The sequence below is a fragment of the Phoxinus phoxinus genome (assembly GCF_949152265.1).
Source record: "Phoxinus phoxinus genome assembly, chromosome: 7".
In the NCBI taxonomy this organism is placed as follows: domain Eukaryota; kingdom Metazoa; phylum Chordata; class Actinopteri; order Cypriniformes; family Leuciscidae; genus Phoxinus; species Phoxinus phoxinus.
Genome location: NC_136882.1, coordinates 30673366 through 30697346, shown reverse-complemented (window position 1 = coordinate 30697346; position 23981 = coordinate 30673366). Strand labels below are relative to the sequence as shown.

Below are 23981 nucleotides of genomic sequence, written 5' to 3'. Positions count from 1 at the left end.
TGATGTAGCTGGTAAAATAAGCTTATAAAAGCTGAACTCAAGTTAACTTTGTTTCATTGCCAACTATCGATCATTATGTCAACTTGAATCAAGTATCTAGATTTGCTTCTATGCAGGATTTGTTCATTGGTGTTAGCTTTGTAAGTATTCTCTGTGGTTTTCCATGAGTCAGGAAGAACAGCTGGGATGGAGTCGACAGGCCCAGACATAGACGCAAGAAATCAACATAAACCTGCTCTCTATGTCATGGGCCATTATTATTATTATTATTAGTATCATACCTGCAACCGCACTACCACCAAGATAAAGTAATGGGCGCATTAGCTTTGTATTTTAGAGTGATTGTGAGTTCAAAGGCTTTTTATTAGATAAGCTGGTCTCAGGTCAGTGTTTGAGGGACATTCAATGCCATCTGTAATATAAGACTAATGTTTCACCACAGCTGTTCTCAAGCAGTAGACTGGCTTCCTGAGTCACTGATAAAAAGGCCTGAGGGCCTGACGGCAGGTCCCGCTAATAGTCTGAAAAGAGAAAACGCCAATGCCAAGCTTTTCCTGCTTGAATTTATCTTGAGAAACAATTGAAATGAGAAGCCTGGCTCATCCTACTCAATATAAATGCCTCCCACTACACTTTTGTTATTTCTCTGTTTATGACTAGTATTGGCTCTGGCATCAAAGCACAGTCACGTTCCCTGAGATGAGAGCATGTTTCGCTGCTCACAAGAGTTCTTACGAGTGCTGCCAGATTGCTTCCAAAAACACACACATTATAATAACCATAAAAGTGGTCAATGCAGCTTGTGTGCTATATTTCGAAGCCCTATGATAGATTTTGTGTGAGGTAAAAAAATGTAAATTAATTTACTTCACTTTCCCTAAAAACTCAAATTAGATAATGATCTAAATCAGGACAGGGTTTCCCAAATGGAGGTTTGAGGGGGAACTGCAAGGGTTCTCGAGTTGATGAAAAGCAAATAATTAGTTAAATCATAAAAATGTAATATACAGGTATGCACAATTATTCAACATAAAATTAAGTCACCTTCATTTATATAGCACAATATCGTATCTGTACAATACAGATTTTTTAAAAGTAGCTTTACAGTGATAACAGGAAAATTAAGCATTTTGGCTGTGGTTCAGCTGAAGTCAGTTCAGTGTTGATTTAGTTCCATTGTAAAGATAATCAATTATTAAATTAGTTAATCGATATTCTTAGTGTGATTTTCGAACCGCAAAAGGTTACGACTTCTGATGCAGTCTGATGCACTGCATGTTTCAGAGTGAAGCATGGCTCTGTGTTCTTTTACACACAAGCTTATAATCTTCAATTCACAGTAAATGCTGCTCCACGTGAACTCCATTTGTGCATATTGCTTACAGTGTGCATTTGTGAACTATACCTTAGTTTATCTTCGGAACACAAATGAAGATAATTTTAGAAAAATCCGAGAGCTTTCAGTCCCTTCACTGACAGCCTACGCAACTACCACTTTCAAGCCTCAGAAAAGTAGTAATCCTTAAAGTAATCCATGTGACTCCACTGGTTTAGCCTCGCAACGCAAGTGCTTTGTTTGCGCAAACAAACATAGATACTACTTTACTTACAAAATATGAATCTCCGATGCGAGTTCACAAGAGCACCACGACACATTCATGTTATGTTTTTTTACGCGAGAGCAGATTCATATTTTGTAAATAAAGAGGTACATTTTTTGCACAAACAAAGCACTTGCATTTTAGTAGTAACGTCTACTAAACAATGACTCAAGGGTCATTGAACAGTCTTTTAACAAAATGAAAGCTTGAGGGTTCAACATTGAAAAGTGAAGAATTTGAGAAATTATGCAACAAACTGTAGCGTAAAAAATATTTATTACAATGATCAAATATTATTATTTTTTGTATTACAATAGTAATATCCTTTAATCACAGGGCGTACTTAGAAAAAATATATATATATTTTTTTTAAAGTCAACAATCCCTGGGCTAGAGATGTAAGCTGTTGGACCAACTATAGCATCTCTAATAGATGATATTGGCTATGGCTAGGTAACTAAAAACAGGGAGAGGTTAAGATCTTCAGAGAGCTCATGGGACCGATTACTGCAGGCATGATCTCGATCAAAACAACATGCACAAGCCACGAGCTGAACCTAAGCTGGCCTACATCAAAACACAAATCTCTGCAACCTAACAAGGACCTGTTTACTGTTTGACAATAGGGCTGAAAAGTTATACAAGAAAGCACAACCAACAAGCTACTGAACAATAATAGTGCAAGTAAACTAATTAAAATGTCAAATGTGAGCGAGGCAAATTTATGTGACCTGCGTGACCACTGTTAAACAGCATCCATATTTAAACATGCATGAATTCAAGAAAGCTCATCACTGCTGCCCTGATCTCAACCCCATCACCTTGCATTTTATGTAAGAGAGAGAGAACACACAGCACTGTCCAGACACAGACTGTCCTCACGGAGATCACTGCGGTTCACTGAGCTGCAGAACTCTCTACAGGCTGTTTAAAACCTCTTGTGCACACAGTATTGAGCACACTTTCCTCTGTGAAATGAAAAAAACACATTACATTTTAAATCTCATTACATGTTGATAATAACATCAACAATAAAGCTTTTCAAATTAACCAGTCCTGCAGCACACTATAATGGCGTCAGTAAGACACCGTACTCATAAAACAGCACATTTTCATAGAAAACAAAAACAACTCCTGCAAAAACACCCTGAGGGAAAGAAGAAACTTCATTTTCTGAACATTAACCCCTTACAAACAAAGTACTATGGGACACAGTGACTGTATCAGATGTTACACTGATATCATGGTCCTAAATAATTATATAGGCCTATTCAGTTCACATTGCTCCAAAAAAAAAGACGACAAATGGTAATACCCTGTTACTTTATTTTTTTAACTGCACAATACATCTCAAACATATTAGACAATATCAGAATTGTGTTATATAGGCCCTACAGGACATTTAATTGTGAATGTCCTGAATCTGATATTCTAAATTTAGATTTACCAAATAATTTATATTTAACATCATCTAGCACTGACAGAACATGAATCTTTAACAACATGATTACTTTAATAATACTCAGTTTTAAATGTAATCTTTAGCAAATCTGAAAATGCATTAGCCTATGTTGTGATGCCCAAGTTGAAGTTCACTTTAGTAGTTTTTAAAATGGTACAAAAATGTGTTTATTTATTTTGACAAAATAGTGTAGTATTTTATTATTGGCCATGCAAATAAAAAATCAACTTATCATCAGTATTTATTATCATTGCAGCCCTGTAAATCAGTCACTGTTGCTGTGCAAGTAGACAGACAAAGGCCATCAAAAGTCAAGCAGTATCAACTAGGTCTATGACATTTCCTAGCATTTCCTTTTTCTTCACAATATCATGCCACACAAGCCTACACTTAGTGGTCAGAGGAAACTTTCCAACTACTTAGAATATCCACTCAAGAATGTCCTTGGGACGAAGCGGGGGCCGTCCTGACACAGCGAGAGAGGAATGTGGACAACAAAACGGAAACCTGACGGACGCAGAACAACTACAGCTGATCTCCAGCAAAGAGCATTTCCTCTTATCAAAAATACACATGCAGCTTTAATGACAGCAGGTGCTGACCAGTGCAGGAAATCTGAAGTCGGCTGAGTGTGCACGAGTGTTGCGTGTGTCAAAGGCAACTTTCTCTAATCCATCAAATTGCTGGGGTGTCCAAAGCCAGTGTGTGTGGTCTTTTTTTACATTGGTAAAAAAAGGCAAGAAATGTAAGCAAGTGTGATTCCATTTTTAGATTCACTCTCTAAATAAGACAAAATGTAAGACTCCAGCAGTGTGAGAGAGGGGGTGGATCAGTGAAAGACTGTGGATATACAAGTAGCATGTAAATGTCAATTATATATAGTCTATTAAAACATTTGTCTTCTTGACGCTCTCACACTTCAAGTCATGAGGAAAGAAGAGAGTGAAACTAGACTAAACGTAAAGACCAGACAAAAAGCTAGGCTATATTTTAAAAACTGTCCAATTTTATAGTGTGTAATTCAGAATTGAAGTATGCCTTTTTAAATTGAGTAAAAACTGGATTCAAAATAGTTAGAATTGGAGTTAAAAGAAGTACAAGTAACAAAAAGATTAATAGATTTTTGAAAGAAAATGTTTACTTAATCTTATTAATATAATCTTATTTATATCTCAAATATGTTAACTGTACACATACATCAATTGATGAATCCTGGGGTGTTTCAGGACTTTCAACATCATGTACCCGTCCTATATATTAGGGGTTGAACAACCTTAGTAGATAGGTAGATAGTTAGGCTATGCGACTAGTCAAGTTGACGTTGACTAATCGCTGATGACGTCATTAATAAAAACACAAGAAATGGGAATGCTTTGCAAGTTGCAACATGCCCTAATTTGCAACTAGGGGCTAAAGTTTATGAACAAACTTCGATGTTGGCTTGAGAAGCCTAAAGCTCGATCAGAGGCTCGACCTCGGGTTGCCTTGTGCACAGCTGCGGCATGTCAGACCACTGCCCACAAGGCTATTGCTCCTACATAAAAGCTTATTGTTATCAGTTATTTTGTCTATGGGTCATAATATTTCTTACAGATTTCTTCTTGTTCTTAATCAGATACAGATCAAGTAGCACAGTACGATTACATTTATTTGAATGCAAAAGTGAGAGCGATGTGTGAACTTATGCTAGTAGTGTCTGTGCAGCATCTCTACTAATAGTGAAGCTGTGGGATTTAGTTACTTCAAAAAACTTTTCAGATTTTAAGCTTTTTTTTATTGATAAATCACAGGACAGCTCCTGGATGTGTCTGTGTGCGTGCGATCTGCATGTGATGTGTGAGCTACTGTCTGTATTTGCATGTTACAATGTAGCAGCACATTAGTTTAGACCAGCGATAACTTGGCTGTACAATAAACTGTTTAAAACCTGCATTCATTCAATCAATATTGAGTATCTAGACTCGAAGGTATAAAACATAGATAGACTGTAAAAAAAAGATGGACGCCACTTCACTCTCTTCCTATGGTGAAAAGTGAAGCCGCCTAAGTCTTAATATATAGACATCTTGCGCAGACTTGATGACATCTAACGTTGTGATATCAAGGTCCCGCCCTCACTCCCACAGAAGCAGTTACATTTCCTGTGTGAAATAAACAGTTATAGACATGTAGAAATTAAAGTTGAAGCTCCAATCTCCTCCTGAAAATCCCCCAAAAAAGCCGTTGGTGCCTCAGTGACTACTTCGTTTAGAGAAGCCGTCAATCATGACGTCACATTCCATTTCCATCACGTCTATTAGACTTCATGGGGAGGCGGGCTTTATTACCTATACTGGGACCAGCCACCGGGGGGCGATCGAGACGCTTTGGCTTCACATTTCAACACTTGCTTCACACGCTTGTTTCATTTCAGCTTCACATTTCACACGCTTGGAATAAACAAACATAAGTCAGAACAGTCTGGGAGGTCTTCTGTCTGTTGTCTTCTGCAAGGCGGCCATATTGTTAGTGTCAAAATTCACATGCTCACTACTGCGCAGAAGTAGGTCCCGCGTTAGATGTCATCAAGTCTGCGCAAGATGTCTATATATTAAGACTTAGGCGGCTTCACTTTTCACCATAGGAAGAGAGTGAAGGGGCATCCATCTTTTTCACATGATCAGCGACTAGTCAACGTCAAGCAAAGCGTCATGGCAGAGCATTAAAGTCGACTAGTCTGTGCAACCCCTATGAATATACAAAATATGTCACTCAGCCCTGTATCTAAACTAGCTAGAATCAAAACAAAATTATTTTCAAATTGAATGAGCGAGACGCTGTTCACGCATTTCAAGAGAAGGCAGATCTATACTGTATGCTGTTCAACAAGGCAACCCTAGGAAAACACAAAGATGATCAGGGTCTCTTATAACAGGTCTAACATAATAATGTATGAACCGATCCTCTAAAACAAAGCAAGAAAAACAAAAAAGGAGGAATTACTAGTAATAACAAACACAGAGTTCGGTTCATCACTGAGGCACTGGAGGTGTTTTGGTGATTTGTGCTGTTGAAGGGTAGCTGAATTAACAGCTCTTGACACTCCCTCCCCTCACGTCCACATCAGCACCTCTGCCATCCTTTCCATCTCCCTGCTGAACTAAAATAAGACTGACAGAGAGATGTCTGCATGAACAACAAAGACGTGTGTTATCCTCAGCAATCAGATCAGCTGTATGCAAGGCTGAATTCTCAATATGGGAGTGAAGTTCAGCTCCATTTCCTTCATAAGCCTGGATGAGCTGATATGGCTCGTTTAATGCGGGCTGTTTGCGATATACCATACCATGATCCTGGCTACCATAGTACTGGGAAGGTGCGGTTTCACAACAATTTAACAAAGCAACTAAATAAGCAAAAGCTAGATCTAAAAGGTAAAACTTAATTTAACAACTGTAATTACATTCTCACTATACGTTCCTCTAGGTTTTCTGTAACCCTTCAGAAGGTGAAATTCAACAACCTGTTTTTGAAGTGTCTCTAAAAACTACTGAACTTTACTTTAGACCGATTTCACACATCCCGTTGCCAGAGCAGAATGAACAAGAACAACAAACACAAAGAACGCTCGAGACAACTTTCTGTCTTTCAACACAAACAGGCAATTGTTTTCAGTAATGCGTAAAACACTGAAAAATTTACAGAATTTGACAGAGTGAAAATCGCCGCGCTACATAAGTGATGGGCTAAATCTATTAGTCAATCTATTAGCAAGAGTGTGTTTCTTTCCGTTTCATTCAAAACAAAAAGCATCGTAAAGTGAGTGAGAGCATGAGTGGAGTGGAGGGTGGGCAATCATGCTTGGGTTCAAGTACAAGGCAACGGTGCCTATAGTGTAAGTATACGCTTATAATGTGTTCTGTTTAACAAGTAGGCCTTGATGGTTCAACATCAGTTTCAGATTCTGAAAGCAAACCAGTAGAAGTCTGTGAGTAGGATTAGTGTGGCTATTCAGCACTAACAGACTTCATTAGACTTCATAAAGGGATTCATTGATAGAACACAATGGCAGAAAAGAGACAGAGACACACAGAGTAGAGAGATGGAGAATAAGGAATAGAACAAAGAAAAGGCAAAACATTTTAGAAATCCAGCACAAACAATCTGGTAGGATTTCAAAAGGCCAAGTCTTTATCAACATAAAATCTGCTGAAATGGAATATAAAAAGGCACAAATGGTAGGCTATCCGCTGAAGCGTTCCAATTCTGCACAGAGCTTTCTGTGTGCACTAATTCTGTGTGGGCCTGCCAATAGTATATTTGCTATTAACAAATGTGAATCTCTGGCCCTGGCAGGAGAATTATAGACTATGGGATGACACCTTAAGTCTACCACCCACTAAAACACAAAAAATCTGCTAAATGCAACAAATCATGTAAAATTGTATAATCTTTTATTGTAATATTAAAAGGTACAATATGTAAGATTTTTGTAATAAAATACCCAAAAGTCACTTGCACGCACAGTGTGATATATTTCCTGCAGTTGTGTACTTACAATATCCCAAAACTTCCCTTGTTCTTTGAAATTTTTCGCTTGTACTGCCATAGTAACCATGGCGACAGACGTGGACAACTGCGTTACGTCTAGCAGCATGCTCGCGCTGTTGTTGTTTCGTTCAAACATTATGAACCATGGCAAGCAGACTTTGGGACAAAAGCCGAGAGCTCCGCGTCCGCGACTGACTTCGACTTGTTGACAGAGACGCCGCTCTTGTATGTACTTTATTAGACAGGTGAGCAAATGTACATAAAACGAATCAATGTTATATAGCTCAGCATGATGAAACGTTAGATCAGTATGTTATTCTTATGCTGATCTAGCTTACTGCTAGTCTCATACAGCCAAACTAACACAGCCAAGAAATAACATTATAACTTTCAACACACTCAAATGCAGTTTAGTGTGATAGTGTAGAGTAGACCAAGTGAAACAGCGCTGCGTTACCTCACAAGTTTAATTTGTCAAATAAACTGACCTGTGTCAGTAAAACGCAACAATTGTGATGTCAAAAATCCCATTGAAAGACACTGAGCAAATAATGTTGCATGCATCATAAGAGTTGAAATAATATTCACCCAAACCTTGTGCTTACATAATAACCACCATGAAAACTGAAAGAATTTGCACAATTAGGCACAATGAACTACATAAAACTAAGTGGTTATACATCAGTAACATGATCTGCAGCTCATAACTGTATTTTTTTTTTTTTTTTTTTTTCCAACACAAAAACAAACAATGGCAAGGTTGGCACATGATGAGTTATTATTATCTCGTCCAAGCACATGCAAAGGCCTATTCAGTCAGAGTACAGAAGCCACTCATTCAGTAAGAATGACAAAAGCACAAGGCCGGAGATGGGTTACATAAAAAGAAAGCTCTATTTCCCCAACAATTTAGTAAAGCAATACATCTGTACACAAACCCACAGGCTGCTTTCTTCATGCTCAAGCAGTGGAACGGTACATCTAATGCAGTGGAATTGAAAAGAATCAAGCACGGGAAAAACTGCGCCTTTGGGATGTTGTTCACATGACACATGCAATAAAAAGCAGAATAAAATGCATTAATTTTTTTTTGAAATACTGTAAAATAAAATTAAAAAAAAGTTTTAAAAAAAGTGTCAACCAAAATAAATAAATACATAAACTAAACAAATTCAGTGCCAGTGGGTGGTGACGGATAGGCACGCTAGAACAATAAACGGAAAAACTTCTGCACATTGTCATAACTTGACAATCGTTATTTAATTACCATGTTTTAAACAACAGGTTAATGTCTGAAGAAGGTCTTTAACTCAAATGTTTAAGAAAACATTTGATCAATTCAAATCTATTGCCAATTATAGAAATGTACTTTAGACCTTGACAATAATGCAACATGGCAGACGATAAAACGATGTACTAAACTCTCTAATGATTTAAGCAATAAATATTTGAGAGATGTAAAACTGTGGGAGTCTAAGGAGAGAGGAGAAGAGAGGGCAACAGCTGGGCAGAGAGGCAGAGGTGGAAGATTGCCAACTAAATCAGAGTCTCGTCTTCAGGAAGCTTTAGTAGCTTAAGAGAGACGCGCTACAGCAGCCGCTCGCAGCATGCAGTCATTCCCCCACTGTTCTCCGGTATCCCATAACCCCCTGCGTCAAGACCATCATGGCGCTCTCCTGCCGCCAGCCTGGCTGTGTGCACATCACACACACGCACGTACAAGCCATCACACTGCATAAGAGAGGAGGCTCACGCAAACATGCAGGAACAACACAGCGTGTTTAAAGAGAGAGGATGGAGTGATGGTGGAGTAAGGTGAGGAGACAAGGCTATGGAAGCTTGATTAATGTTTACTGACAGAACAGGAAAAGCATGCAAAAAAGAGAGGGGAAAACCCATGAGAACAGGTCAAAGAGACGGTGAAGAGATGATCAGCCGATGGATGCACTGCTATTTAATTCAACTGAAATGTGGTTGAAGAGTATTGCTGATCTTCACTTCTAACCATTTAATGTGTTTAGAACTCCTGAACACAAAACTCCTGAAAGGAAATATAGGCTACACTTACTGGCGTCAGTAAGATTCTTTAAAGTCTTTTTTGCTCACCATAGGCTGCAAAAACAGTAATATTGTGAAATATTAAAATAAATGTTTTTTTAAATATACATTAAAATGTAATCTGAAATCTTAATTTTTAGCAGCCATTAGTCTTTAGTGTCACATGACAGACACTAAAGAAATAAAGAAACTATTTTTATTATCAATGTTGAAAACAGTTGCTGCTTAATATTTTTGTGAAAACCGTGATACTTTTTCAGGATTCTTACTGACCCCAAATATTTGAATCAGAATGGTAGTGTATCGTACACAAAAATTAATTAAAATAATAATAATCTCAAAATGGTCAAATATTATTGGCCTAGCCTTAGGCTATATCAGACAATCACTATTCGTGAGCAAATTTTTTAAAACTAGAAACCCAACCAGAAACATGCAAAATATGAAAATATTTGCATTCAAAAACATTTTAACACCATTTAATTGTTGTCCAATGTCAGATTTTTCCTGAATTCATTCTTGCACACGCCGAAAGCATGATGACATAATGTGCAGGGTCCACCTACCAAATATAGGATGACTTCTCAACTCCACATTCCAGCGCACGCTGACTAAACAAACGTTACAAGAGGTTACGCGGCCTACTAAACTTTGAGCCTTGCTCAAATGACAACAGCAACATTCTCCACCACCGCTTCAAAATAAGGCATGATGCTGATAAAAGTTTAACTAACATGAACATGTTTTGAACCAATGGCATTGCTAGTTAAGCGATTTTCTGTCAGTTTGCTAAATTTCCTAAATTTAAAGAAATTTGTATAAGTTTCTCTTATTCATGTTTAAAGAAAACTATAAGTAAGCCAGTGACAGGATGACTTTCTAAAAAGCTTAAACACTGATGAATTCAAAACCATTAGATTTGAGGTTTTCTTTGGTGTTGCTGTTAGTGGCACAAAAGTTACTTCATTTTATTTCCATAATGTGACATTTCAGAATAAAATGGGATATTGAATGAGAAAGAATGTAGGGTGGTACTTGACTTTATCTGTTGGGAATTGATTAGATCGGGAAAAGTGTTTTCTATTGTTTTTCTTTGGAATAATGTGTGCATCGTTCACAATAAGACCAGGGCTGCATTTCCCAAAAGCATCATAAGCATAAGTCACTCATAGAAACTATTGGCACAAATGGGGCCTTCTCAGGATCATGATTCTTGGGAAAAACAGGCAAGTGTGTGAAGTAAATGTGGTCAATTTCCTATGGATTAGTTCAATTTTATACCACAAAATTGTTTTATCAAACTTAAAACTTAGATCTGTAGCATTAATTGTGAAATAAAACAGCCTGTGAAAGGAGTTTTACAGGCAAATATAGAAAAAGCGTTTACAAACCATCTGAACGAGAATTAGCAATTAAGCCACATGTCCAGCCACGAGAATTTAGTTTTGGGGATATGGAGAACAGTTAAAAAGACAGAAAATTATTAAACGTTTTTGTTGGATGCAAAACATAACACTTAACGACAATGGTTAAAGGGAGGTGCCGTACACAACAGTTGATATCTATGAAAGTCACATCTACGTCCCACTGTTATAAAGTCAAGGGTGGTTGAAAGGACTAACAGCACCAGCATGACAAAAAATGACAGTCTCTTGCCCTCCATTTTCCTCTCTCACCCCAGTCGGCCACATTTTCTCTGTAAGCTGCTTAAAGACTGAATATTCTGCTGTTCTTAAGCAACTTGAGTGGTTTGCTACAGACACATTTTAAATTCATCTACAGGACTGGTTGACAGATATCAGCTCTGATTGTTCATTCAATTAAACTGAGAATGCCTGAATTTGAATTGAGTTTGAATAGATATATACATTTCAAATGGAAATTTCTATAATTTATATTGTTGTAATTGCAGTTAATATTTTTTTTTTGATAATTTTTTTGTAGAATTTACTCAAACGTGTCATACACATTTTCATCTTTGTTCATTTTCCTAAAGGGTGCCAATAATTCTAAACTGCCTATAATTGCATTTGATCAATAACCAGTACAGAAAAACCAGCATAGAATGGAGGAATTATGCAATTGTTTTTACAAATACGTACTATTAGAACATTTGTATGGATTTAGCTAAATATATCATATAATCAACATTCAATTATATTAATGTTATATTACTATTAATAATATTCATTAATATGATATATTAATTAATTGATATTAGGCTAATTCATCTGAAAAAAATTATTATGTTGCTATATGGCAAAATCAAAATCTGTTTTGATGACTGCATGTATGATATAGGACCTAGTACCCTGTATATATTCCACAAATTACGGAATTAATAGTCAACATTAATGATTACATTTATTCTGGACTTTTAGTTGCAATAGAATAAATTCCTCTTACTGTCAATTCCGATTCTGTATGGTGTGGCAAATTCAATATAAATTCATAATGAACTGAAATTGAATTACTATATGCTGAATTTTGTTCAGCCCCATTACACCTCAGTAAATAAGTAACTCACTAATTTAAAAACAAAAAAACAGAGGCAGTTTGGGTTAAGATGAATAGACAGCTGAATAGCCTAGCTGATTTATAGGCAACATCTAGAGGCTTAGTGCTACATGTAGATCCTGCGTGGTAAGAAGCGTTGAGAGCGTTTTTGTCCTTCACTGGCTAAACAAGTCTTTGGATTGAAAGTCTAGACTGCATTCACAATCATATAAACATCATTGTGGTGCAAACATGTCAGCCCATAATTTGCTCTTTAATAAAGCACAAAAGGCTTTAGAATAGAGATACCCACAAAAGCTTTTAATTCTGGCAAAACCGATCACGTAATGGGGTTATCAGAACAGTGAAGGAACCACAACCAACAGGACAAAACCTTTTCATTGTTTCCCACAGACTTACACTATTTGTGGTGGCACTTCCCCTGGGCAGGGGGAGGGGTGGGGTAGACTAATAATACAAAAAACAAAAATATGCTCCAATCAATGCAAATATTTCAAATTGCGAAAAACGTACATAATTAAACATGTCCCCCACACGACAGCCTTACTATTTATGGCAGATTTTGCAACCTTTGTTTGAACATGATATTATACGGGACTTTCTGAAAAAATATTCATAAGGTAATCTCTCTCTTCATTTTCGATCTCTTCCTGATTGCCTCTCTGTTTTAGCAGCACTGGTTGAAGCCTGGAAATATCGAATCAAATTAAATCGATACCTAATCATGTACCTTTCCTGCCATGTAAGTTTCTAACTCTGTTTTTTAAAACCGTTTGTGCCTCCTCAGGACGTGGCCTTTTTATTCGTGAAAAATATTTTTCAATATTCACCCTGATTGAAGCCACCAACATTCAGCGTCAGAGTTAAAGAAGTTAACATTACAGTCGATCTCAGTTAGCACACCGACAACCCAAAGCTTGTCCTTGGTTGCTAGGCCCCTTACATGCTCGTAAATAACTTATTTGAGGAGCTAGGTCTCTGCAATTGACAGCGTTGTGTTAAGAACATAGATAGACTCTTATCAGAGTTAACTTTAATCCACGAGTTTTGGACAAATTTGTGCAGATGACCGTGTTCATGATACTACTAACCTCCTGGTAACCTACTACTAAAGTCCTGGTAAACTTGGTGAGCCGTCTTCTCTGTCAGTAACATCTGTGACTGATGATGTTTCCATGGGAATGCAAGTACAGTGAGTAACGCATTTTAAGAAACACCCCAATGTTTTAATTTCTTTGCTGTCATGTGAGAGAGAGGTGCTGAGCGAGTCAACACACTGCCCGCAGCTCTACAATGAAGTATGATTTTATCAATTTTAAATAGTAAAAAAAAAAGGGAAAAAATCTATTTGTGATGGGCCGTCACAAATAAATCAATGTATGGAAAACACTGCTTTTACAAACCACAAAGACATTAACTTAAAATAAATAAAAGTTTAACATGCAACTTTTGGATGAGTCAGCTAATCAATTTAGTTTAACTACAACCTAAACCATGATGAAGCCAAAGCTGTCAAGCATGTAAAGTAACAAACAGAGTCAGCATTGCTTCAAAGACCAAACTGTCTTCTGATACGGACACATCTCACACGAAGAGCCAACCTCACCCAAACCCTGCCCGAATACTTTCCACATTACTCCCAACATCAATTGCTGTCTCCGTCAAGGCTGGTGCTTGTGAATAAAATGCAACGCGAGCAAAATCATTTGTTCTCACGCAGTTGCAACTGACTGGTTACTGACATCCCCCAAAAAAATGGCATTGAAAGCATTACTAAGAAAGCTATTAGGGCTGGGCGACATATATCAAACAATCACAATATATATTCACATTGATTTTGCAGAAAATAAATTAAGCAACATTGTGAATATTGCAATGATTTTATTGCCGTTTTTATTTGGCTATTATGTTACAATAACTAGTTGTGGTTGAGCAATCCTTCCTTGTGTCATGACTTCAAAGAATAATGAGTTTGCTGCATCAGATTTTTGTTAAATAGCCTTTACAAATAAATACTGCTATTTATTACTCTTATTCATATACACCAATGTAACAAAACAAATGCTTAAATAGCATCAATTTAGTGAAAAAAATACTTTTAATTCCCACATTACATTTTGGATCCCATTTGAATAATTTTGAATCTACTTATTTACAGTATCTGTGTGGTTGTTGAAATGATGGTTTCTCTGTTTGGGTGGAAACATTTTTAGAAAATACATTACAGTTAGGCTAAACATTGAATTATATCAAAAGGCTGATAAATTATCATTTTAACTATCACCAATCCTAATGGCTGTTATGAAATATGATCCATCCATGGTATCACACAGCAACTGGCTGAAACATGAGTTAAAGAAGAAGAGAGTTCAAATGAGGCTGTTCATGAAAAATGTGCTCCCGACCCACACCCAGTACCTCTCAATCTAATGCTCAAATCACATGACTGCAAAACACAGAGCCTTCACAGAATTCACACAACATGCATGATGTCACAGCATTGAAATGAATAGAAAAAGTAGCAGAGCTGCGCTTCATGACGCTAACTGCTTGACATAATTGCTACTCTATGTTTACAAGCTGCTCGAGGAAGTGACATCAAAGATAAACAGCCTCGGAACACTGTCAAAATAATATATATTACAATCAACACAACCTACACAAAACAGAAAAACAGTTGGGCGGCTCTGCCTCAGCACTGCAATTCTATGAGGTCGAGGCGAAAGATTTGAAATAAAAATCTCTCGTAGTCGTTTCTTAAGAGGATTTTTGGCATGATTCCCATTAAACACTTTATCTCCATTAATTGCCGGTGTTAAAGTTTGATATTCTTGAACATGAATCCAGTAATTGAGTATAAACCATCACATTTCACCTTACAGTCTCCTTAAATGTCTACTGTAGACAATATTCAATATTAGGCCATGTCCACACGGACACGGGTATTTTTATAACCGGAGTTTTTCCTCCTGCGTTTTTGAAAAAATCTCCGTCTACATGAAAACGCAAAAACACGCTATCAAGCGCCGTCAAGAGCATTCCACACCAGCAGGCGGCGATATAACCCTAACCGTAAAGCCACGTTGGCCAATCAGAAGCCGCCAGCGGCGCACAATCTGACGTCAAACACAGCGGATAACGGCGCACACTTTGACGTCGCAAGGCAAAAACTCCGTTTTACAGTTTTACTGTCTACATGACAACACTGCAACCGGCGTTTCTGAAAATCCTCACCCTGGCAGGGGTTTTCAAAAATGTTCACTTTCAGTGACCTGATACTGCGTTTCCGTGTGGACGAACGGGCGGACCGCGTAAAAAAAGTCACGGTTATAAAAATACCCGTGTTCGTGTGGACAAGGCCATAGACACCTATTGCATAAACAATCATGTATAAATATAATAATAACAACATTAAGGTCAGCATGAGTTCTGGTAACAAAAAAAAAAGAATGAATATGAATATTTTGCGTGCCACACCTACATTTAAAGGGCTACCCAAAAATTAAATTTCTGACATCAAACCAAAAGGACTTTCTTTTGCATTAGCTGTAACTACATGGAAAACATGTCACCAAGCTTATTCTGTGTTCAACAAAAGAACGACATACAGGATTGGAACAACATGAGGGTGAGCAAATGATGACCGAATTTTCATTTCTGGGTGAGCAAATGCTCAATCATCTTCCAAGGACGCGGACACAAAGAAGTCTCTCATTGTGTCTGATCTTGGAATATGTCAAAATAAAGGCCTGTAAATGTTCCAGTGACCTCAAAAGCCTGCTCTGTTTCGCTCAAGGGATCGATTCAACCCCTCAATTCTATGCCAGACAAGTGCCTGAAGGAGGATTCCAAAAGAAAGGCCCTTGCTTTATAACCCATAATACATCACCCTGCACCATTTACAGTCTTGAAATGTCCATCAAACCTGCAGAAAATGACAGTTAAGCATTTAAATGCTATACAATCCCTCTTACCTTGAAGTGGCTGGAGTTAACCCAAGATGTGGCGATACCGTCCACCATTTTATCCAGCGCAGTCTGGTCACTCTCCAGGTCTTGACACTTGTCTGAATCTGTGATGTAGTCGATGAGCTCCGGACCCATCTGCAACCTGCGGGCCACGTCCTTCTGTAGCACCTGAGTCAGACAGTACTCCATATTGGGTTCCATGGCCTACGATGTCCTGCCACCACCCGTGTGGCAGTGGAGAGGAAAAACGTTTAAAAAAAATGGCCTTTAGCGTGTGCAGTCCAGGCAAAACAAAGAGCACACGCTTTTTTTTTTTATATATCCCGTGTTGATGAATCCTATGAGTGCCACAGGGTGGCAAGAAGCTGAGCGGGAGGGATGTCGACTCGGGAATTCAAACGATGCACCATATGTGACTAGACAACAGCTGATGAGGACTGCAAGTTCTCCTTTTTGTCCCTTTAGAAGGCAGCCAAACCACTAGCAGCGGCAGCAGCAGGAGTTGTGGTAACTAGAGCAGGAGAGAGAGGGTCCGGCGGAGCATTGCTTCATAATTCAGAGGTCCTCCCTGCTCAGGATGAGAAAAGAGAGCTATTAGTCGAGTACCACCTCTGGATATCAAATGCCAGTGCGGCAAGACCTGCATTTTAGTCAGCTCAGATCAGCAGCCACTTATGAGAAAAGCAGAAAAGCCCTTTGATGGTGGTGACATAACTCAAAGTCCGGATTGCATTCTCTTCACTATTTGTTCGCTGACCACCACGCATCAGCTGCACAGCTTTGTGGGATACAGCAAGAGAGGAATTCCACTTGGATTAAAGGGATAGTTCGGCCAAAAATTAAAACTGTCATTAACCCATCCTTATACGGTACCATTCAAACCTATTTACTTAAACAAATAGGACACATAACAGTAGTCCATACAATTTGAGTCCATACAATAGGGGTGTAACGGTTCAAGTTACTCACGGTTCGGTTTGTATCAAGGTTTTAGGGGTCCTACGGTTTCGGTACGATAACAGGTTATTTTATTAAAGTTTAAAAGTATTAAAGTAACAACAGCTATTCAATCTAGAGCTGTATTTTCCTTGTCTTTTGTTGTTTGATTAACATTAAAACCAGCAGGAATATTAGTTTGCTGTCACTTTAGGATATAATTGCACGGATCCAGTACACACTGATTGTAATATTGATACTAACTTTTTTTGGATCATTGCTGTTATAATGTGTTGGGAACCCAAAATGTGTATCCTTCGAGATAAACATGCATTAGCAGAACTTTGTCTGACTGTTTTACGTGTTGTTATTTTCAATAAATCATATTATGATGTGTTGTCAGATTTAAGGTGAACCGCGCCGTAAGTGAGGGCCACACGCAACACTCCCAATCGCGCAGATTCCAATTGAAATTACTGGATTTCGTCTGTGAAATTTCACAGAACAACGGTAACAACCGCAGTAATGCCATCACTAGGATACTGCATTGAGACAAAAATCTCCTAAGGCATCATGGGAATAATCTGGCTGCAATCACAGTTGGTCACCACAAAGTGTATTACTCTGTTAAGTAGATTACCTGATGCTCGCAGGAATCCAATTTTTCTGAAAGACTTGAAATGAAATGAGCAAAAAATGTACTGTCCATTGATCAGGGCAGAACACTGAAAATGTTCTTAAAAGAGACTTAAAATTCCAGTTTCAGGATTCCAAATAATGTTAATAATAATAATAATAATTAAAAAGGAAGAGAGAAAAATGACAAAGTTAAATTTATATTTTGCACAAACTAGTTCCATCAAAACAAATATAAACCGATTTTTAAATTCAAATTTTTACTCAAATTATTATGTAGACTGAAATACAGAAAAATACAAAACCGATGATTTTGTATGTTGACGACTAATGACAATGTATGTGTGTGTTTTTTTTATCTTCACTGTCACAAGCGGATTTGTTTTTGCTTAGTTTAGGCATTACAAGTCTGTGCCTGTACTTCATACAGTATCTAAGCTACACAATGGTGGGAGGAGACCTAATTCTCCATAGATTCAAATCTGAACACAGGAGTTCATCTTTGAGTCATCAGTGATGGCACCTTAATGTAAAACACACACTGCATGATAATTCAAAGTTGTCGACCATGATTGACCTATGCCTCCCTCAAACATACATTGCAGCCATTTGATTACAGCTTTAATTGGTTTACTTAGTGTTGCAGCAACATGTCAGTCTGTTTTAAAACGGGATGACTAGTAAATCAACTAACCCTGCTGGACACAAGCTACATTTATTATACGATTACATCAATAATCCCCAGCATTTGGTGAAAACGTGATGTAACGTTAATTCAAACAAAGCAAAATCACATTGTATATTCAACTGAACTGATATACTACACAAAGAAAATTTTAAATTAAAACAAGTAACTTAGGCTTAAACAAAGTCAATGACATATCATACATCAGCATCAATGTAATTGAAGCTCACGTAGTAGCTATCTGTCATTCACCCTAAATTAAGTCAAGGCTTTAAACGATCTTATTGTCTTTTATATACGCTAACAATTCAAATATCACCACCGTTTTTATGAAATCCGAATCCGTATTTAATTTAATTAAGTGTTTTCATATCATATCTGGATGATTTTGTTTCTTTTTCATTGATCATCTAGCCGGTTATGCTAGCTCTTACTAGCCGACCGAATACATTGTAAAAACTCCGGCGATTTACACCAAGCCGGCACGTAAACGACAAGCTTGGTTGAAACAATAGGTTATTTACTCACTCTGCCGAATCTAGCGGTGGGTCCTGTGTAAAATGACACGGGTTGGTTTACTAAAGGTAAACGAGAAGGATTGTCTCTCTGGTGCTGGCTGCTCCTGTAGACACAATGATGGAGCCGGAATGCGCATGCGCCACACACCTCTGTTCTATTATCGATTGAATGTGCAATCCGCTTATAGCTTTGATACAAACGATGTACCATGACAAACATGTTTCTTTTTATGCCTTTATGATTTTTCTAGCAATTGTTTAAAAATGTGGGCTGTGCCTTTGTCCCTTTGTTATGCATGTATTGGAGTAATTTCTCTAAAAGCACCTTTACACCTCTGTATTTAGCGATTTTGGCTCTTATGTTTGAGTGTTTCTACTCTACACAGTGACCAACATATATTTTGTTTACATCCGCACATTAGAAATCCTCTGGTTTCCTTCTGTCTCGCAGCCACATGGTCATTTTTCCTTGTGTAGCTAAAACAATGAACCTTTATGGCAGGCCAATTTTACATTGAGTCCTCAAAAATATAGCATATATTTCTTACTGGTAGTAGATTGGGTATTTCAATCCTAGTAAGCATTCTAATAGCGACAAGCACCTTTCATTGTTTCCAACTAATTAAAAGACACTAGTTAAAAGTTGTTGCTTTTGGGAACTTTTTTAATAAGACTTTTATTGAACTAATCTTTAATCATTTTATTATATACATACATATAAATTTGATGGAGCCTTTCACAGACTGATAACGCATTTTAATGGTGATCAGCATCGTTAAGCAGTTTTTAAATTTTTACTTGAAAAACAAATGTATATTTATAATACTATACTTTGTATTGTAGAAAGAAACTGCAATGTGGCTTTGTCATTTACCATCACCAAAATACAGACGTAATAAAAAAATATTTAAAAATATGCTTGTCTAACTAGATTAATAAATTAGTTACCACATACTATTAACAAACATATTACATTTTAAGAAACCCAATGTTAATACAGCTTGCCATTACATTAAAACTAAAACAATGGAAACGGCTCCTGGCTCCATCTAGGGGTTGTTCTGAGAAGAATTTTTTATTGATATCCGTTTTCTCAACAATACCACTTAACTTGCATGCAAGCACCTTCAGAGCGACGATTAACACACAAACCACTGTTTAGTCAAAATTGCTGTAAAATGCATTAAAGATATTGATACACCTTTAATGGTTTAAGCACATTTTTACAATTTTGCAAAGCTACAAAGTCAGAAGATAGTAACTGGACAATATACATCATACCAAAATTTGTCAGAAATAGAATATCCATCCTGCCATTTAATTTTCTAAGTAACACTACACATCTTGAGTGTGTATTGCACATCTGATTTTAGAAACCTCTGGGAGACCACATTATCTCCATAAAGCTCACAGGTACAATATAATGACCAGGATAATGTGTTTGGTCCTTCTTCTCCAGCCGTAGGGGAGGACTGAGAACTTATCACATATACACGGCTCTGAATGTGAGTCCAGTGTCCCTTCTAAAAACAGGGATTGAAGTCTTTTCATTAAGCTGTTTGTTCCTCCTCAGTATCATCCTCATCATCAGACTCTTCCTCACTATGTTCCACATCCTCGCTGTCTTCTGGGGCTGTTTTGACTTTGATGATTATTTCGTCGTCATCATCCTCATTCTCAACTCTGATCGACTTCCTCCTCTCCAAAACTGATGGGGTGCACACTGGAGTGATATCCTAAATGCAAATAAATGGTCTTTAAACACTAACTGTGTAAGACTACATAACTTAGACATTTTCTACAATGACTGTTGGCACATGGGTTTCATTGTGAGTCACACTGACTGACAATAAGCTTAAAATGTACCATTTTCTGTTGGCACAATTATCTTACTCCAGTCAATGGTTACAACTGAGGTAATTTTCAGTATGTGCCAAGGCTATGCACAATATTAGTGAATATTAAAAGACTTCAGTGTACCTCACTGCATACTGAAACATCTGCTTCTGATTGAGACTTCTTTGCAGGAATCTGAGCTGCCTGAAAAAAAAACATGGTCACACAAACAATAGAATAAAGCATCTTAAAAGTTCTGATTAAAAACAACATAGTACTTACAAATCCTGGGAAATCATAGTCAATGCCTTTAGCTGCCAGTCTCTTGCGTAGCTTAGCCTCTTTGCTTGCAAGCTTGGAACCAAGTTTCTTCAGATCATCTTCCGTGTGTTCTTTGTTGTACCGGGTAACTGCAGGCTGACTTGGCTTCCTGAAGACCATCTTGGAGCCAACAAAGAGCTTTCCATGGACCTTCTCGGGTGGTATCACATGACCTGAACAGGACAAAACAGTAATGTTAACACAACATACCATGTAAGAAAATATTCATGGAAAATCTTTAAAATCACTCAACTCACACTTTATGAGTCGTTCTCCCATAAGGTAGTTGTTCATGGTCTCAGCCACAATCTTAGCCACCTCATTGCACTCGAACTCCACATATCCATATCCTTTGCTCCCGCCAGTCTATGAAAGATGATAATTGAATAATACTCAAGTTAAAATCTCAAGGCATTACTAGTATGACTATTGTGTGCTTAAAGTGTTGGCACATGGGTTTCATTGCACAACAACATGGAGTTGGCAATAAGCTAAATGTACCAGATTACTGTCGGCACAGTTATCTTACCCAAAGCAACAAATGCCATGGGTAATTTTCATATTGTGCCATTATTTAATAAAAAAAATAAAAAAATGTATATCAGTTTTGTTAAACAGAATAATTAAAAGTACAGAACACGTGGATTGTAAATCACGTGAACTACAAACAAGCACTTCATACCTTTTTACTCCTGGACAATCTTAATCGCGAGACTGTCCCAAACTGCTCGAAGTAAGATTTCAACTGAGGCTCACACAATCCTCGAGCCAGATGACCAACATATATTACTCCTGGAGAAAGTGACTGACCCTGAGGGCGAAAATCAGAATTAATATCCCATTCAATCCAAAACTAGGAAAGTCAACTAAGTAAAACACTTGCACGTGAAACAAAATGGTTGAATAACACTTTAGTAAATTAATGTCATTAGATCTATTAAAATGATTATTCTTTCCGAACCTAATTCTGGCAAATAAAGACGACTGATTAGAGGACAGATTCAGCTGTAACCATGCTTCAACATGAAGCTAAATGTTGGTACGGCTACACTCACGCCACATGGTCACGCATCATACCTTTTGAGGACGTTTCTTCACTTGCTGGACCTTCTTACGAAACTCTGCTTCTTCCTTTGGATTCAAAGCCAGCAGGGTTTTCGCCGGCTTCTCTGATGATTTGCCTTCTGTCATATTTAAATAGAAAATAGTTGAAATAAATGCGTTTTAGACCTAGTGTCGTACTACGTCTTCTAAACCACGCTGCTCTTCTTTCAGGAAACTGACTGCTTCGTTCAGGAAACGTCACAATAAAAGTCCACAAAAATAAAAGTCCGCTGTATCTAAAACGTTTTAAAACTTTTTTATTTTTTTACTTATTTATTACTCTTTCATTGTTCATATGGTATAGATTGATTATATATTTTGCTATTGTATAGTTATTGTGTTTTAATCAATATTAATAACTAAATAATTCTAAAACTTGTATTATACAGAACTGTTTATACTCAATTTAGTCTAAATTTAGACTTAAATTTAGTCAATTTAAACTAAATTTAGACTCTTGCTTTGACTCGAGTAAGTTATATCCTTTCTTATACTGTCTATATCATATGCCAGCAGAGGTGGACAAAGTAGCTACACAACTTCATTACTTGAGTGAAAGTAGGCTACAGATTATACTGGTCAAATATAAAATATTACTCCGTTACACTAGTAAAAGTTGTAAAGACCGATTTTTACTTAAATAAAATAAGTAGTAGTAGAAAATATAAAGCAAAAGTAAATAAGTAGCAAAAGTTTTATTACTGTTGCATTGTTGTATGTAATACTTATCATTATGCCTCTGAATTGTTGTATGTAATACTTACAGTTAGGGCTGTTAAACGATTAATCGTGATTAATCGCATCCAAATTAAAAGTTTGTGTTTACATAATAAATGTGTGTGTAATGTGTACAATTATTTTGTATATATAAATACACACACGTTCATGTATATATTTAAGAAAAATTTGTTATTTATATATAAAATATGTATAATTTATATATAAATCTATATACAGTATATACATGCAAATATTTCTTATATATACAAGCATGTGTGTGTATTTATATATATATAATAATTATACATACATTTATTATGTAAACACAAACTTTTATTTTGGATGCGATTAACCGCGATTAATCGTTTAACAGCCCTACTTACAGCACATTTTGCCTCTGAATCTGCCTATAGACCTACCTGACCTCATATCAATGTCAAATTTATTTCTAGAACACAGTTCCAGTAGTCGGATTGAATGTGACATTGAATAAGTGCACTCAATAACGTCCACTATAGTTTCGGACACCCAAATGTTTTTTCCCTCAAATAGTGCCCTATTTAACTTTTTTTTAGGATGATGTTAGCCTTACTGACGTCAATCTGACGTCGGATTCGTCAACCTGACTTTCATTTCCAACCAAAATGCAACCCCTGCAACCAATCCCCTGACTGACATTGAGTACTTTCTACTCAATGAAAAAGTAAAACGTTTCCAGAAATAAAAAAATACACAAGTAAAGTACAGATACTCAAAAAGTGTACTTCAGTACTAAAGTGAATGTGATTTGTTACTGTCTACCTCTGTATGCCAGTGAGGATTTACTTGTTCACCCAACAGTTATTAAAGGATTAAAGCTATTAAAGTGACTTGAGCTAGCCATTTGAACACACACTAGATGATCAGATATAGGCTATTAAATTATATTTATATTATATTTTATGTTATATACAATTTTACGTTATATTAAATTATCATAATTTTAAGCTATTTCTAAGAATTAGCCTATGTAGGCTAATTGCAAACACACAATGATTTCAATGTGAAAGAAAAATAATATTATTAATACTAATGATTAAGAGGCACACT

General features: G+C 36.9%; 2 protein-coding genes across 3 annotated transcripts in view; both read right to left on the bottom strand.

Annotated features, from left to right (window-relative positions):
- The window catches only part of clasp1a (cytoplasmic linker associated protein 1a), a 60495-nt gene extending 41427 nt beyond the window's left edge, over window positions 1-19068 (bottom strand). For both annotated transcript variants that reach the window (XM_079618756.1, XM_079618757.1), the window contains exons 1-2: window positions 18922-19068; window positions 15918-16704 (exon numbers count right to left, since the gene is read on the bottom strand). The gene's annotated coding sequence lies outside the window, so the exon portion shown is untranslated. The remainder of the gene's footprint in view (window positions 1-15917; window positions 16705-18921) is intronic.
- Window positions 19069-19866: 798 nt separating this feature from the next.
- On the bottom strand, window positions 19867-22410 carry nifk (nucleolar protein interacting with the FHA domain of MKI67). The gene is made up of 6 exons (XM_079618401.1): window positions 22146-22410; window positions 21751-21879; window positions 21326-21434; window positions 21030-21241; window positions 20892-20951; window positions 19867-20647 (listed from the first exon to the last, which is right to left on the bottom strand). The coding sequence occupies exons 1-6, from the start codon at window positions 22257-22259 to the stop codon at window positions 20462-20464; spliced, it is 810 nt and encodes a 269-aa protein (XP_079474527.1). The 5' UTR covers window positions 22260-22410; the 3' UTR covers window positions 19867-20461.
- Window positions 22411-23981: the final 1571 nt, after the last annotated feature.

Excerpts from the sequence above, each read along its gene's own strand:
- nifk (XM_079618401.1), bottom strand. The coding sequence starts at position 22,259 with ATGACAGAAGGCAAATCATCAGAGAAGCCGGCGAAAACCCTGCTGGCT. Across the intron at positions 20,952-21,029 it reads ACTATGATTTCCCAGGATTT|GCAGCTCAGATTCCTGCAAA; the intron begins GTAAGTACTATG and ends TTTTTTTTTCAG. Across the intron at positions 20,648-20,891 it reads ATGTTTCAGTATGCAGTGAG|GATATCACTCCAGTGTGCAC; the intron begins GTACACTGAAGT and ends ATTTGCATTTAG.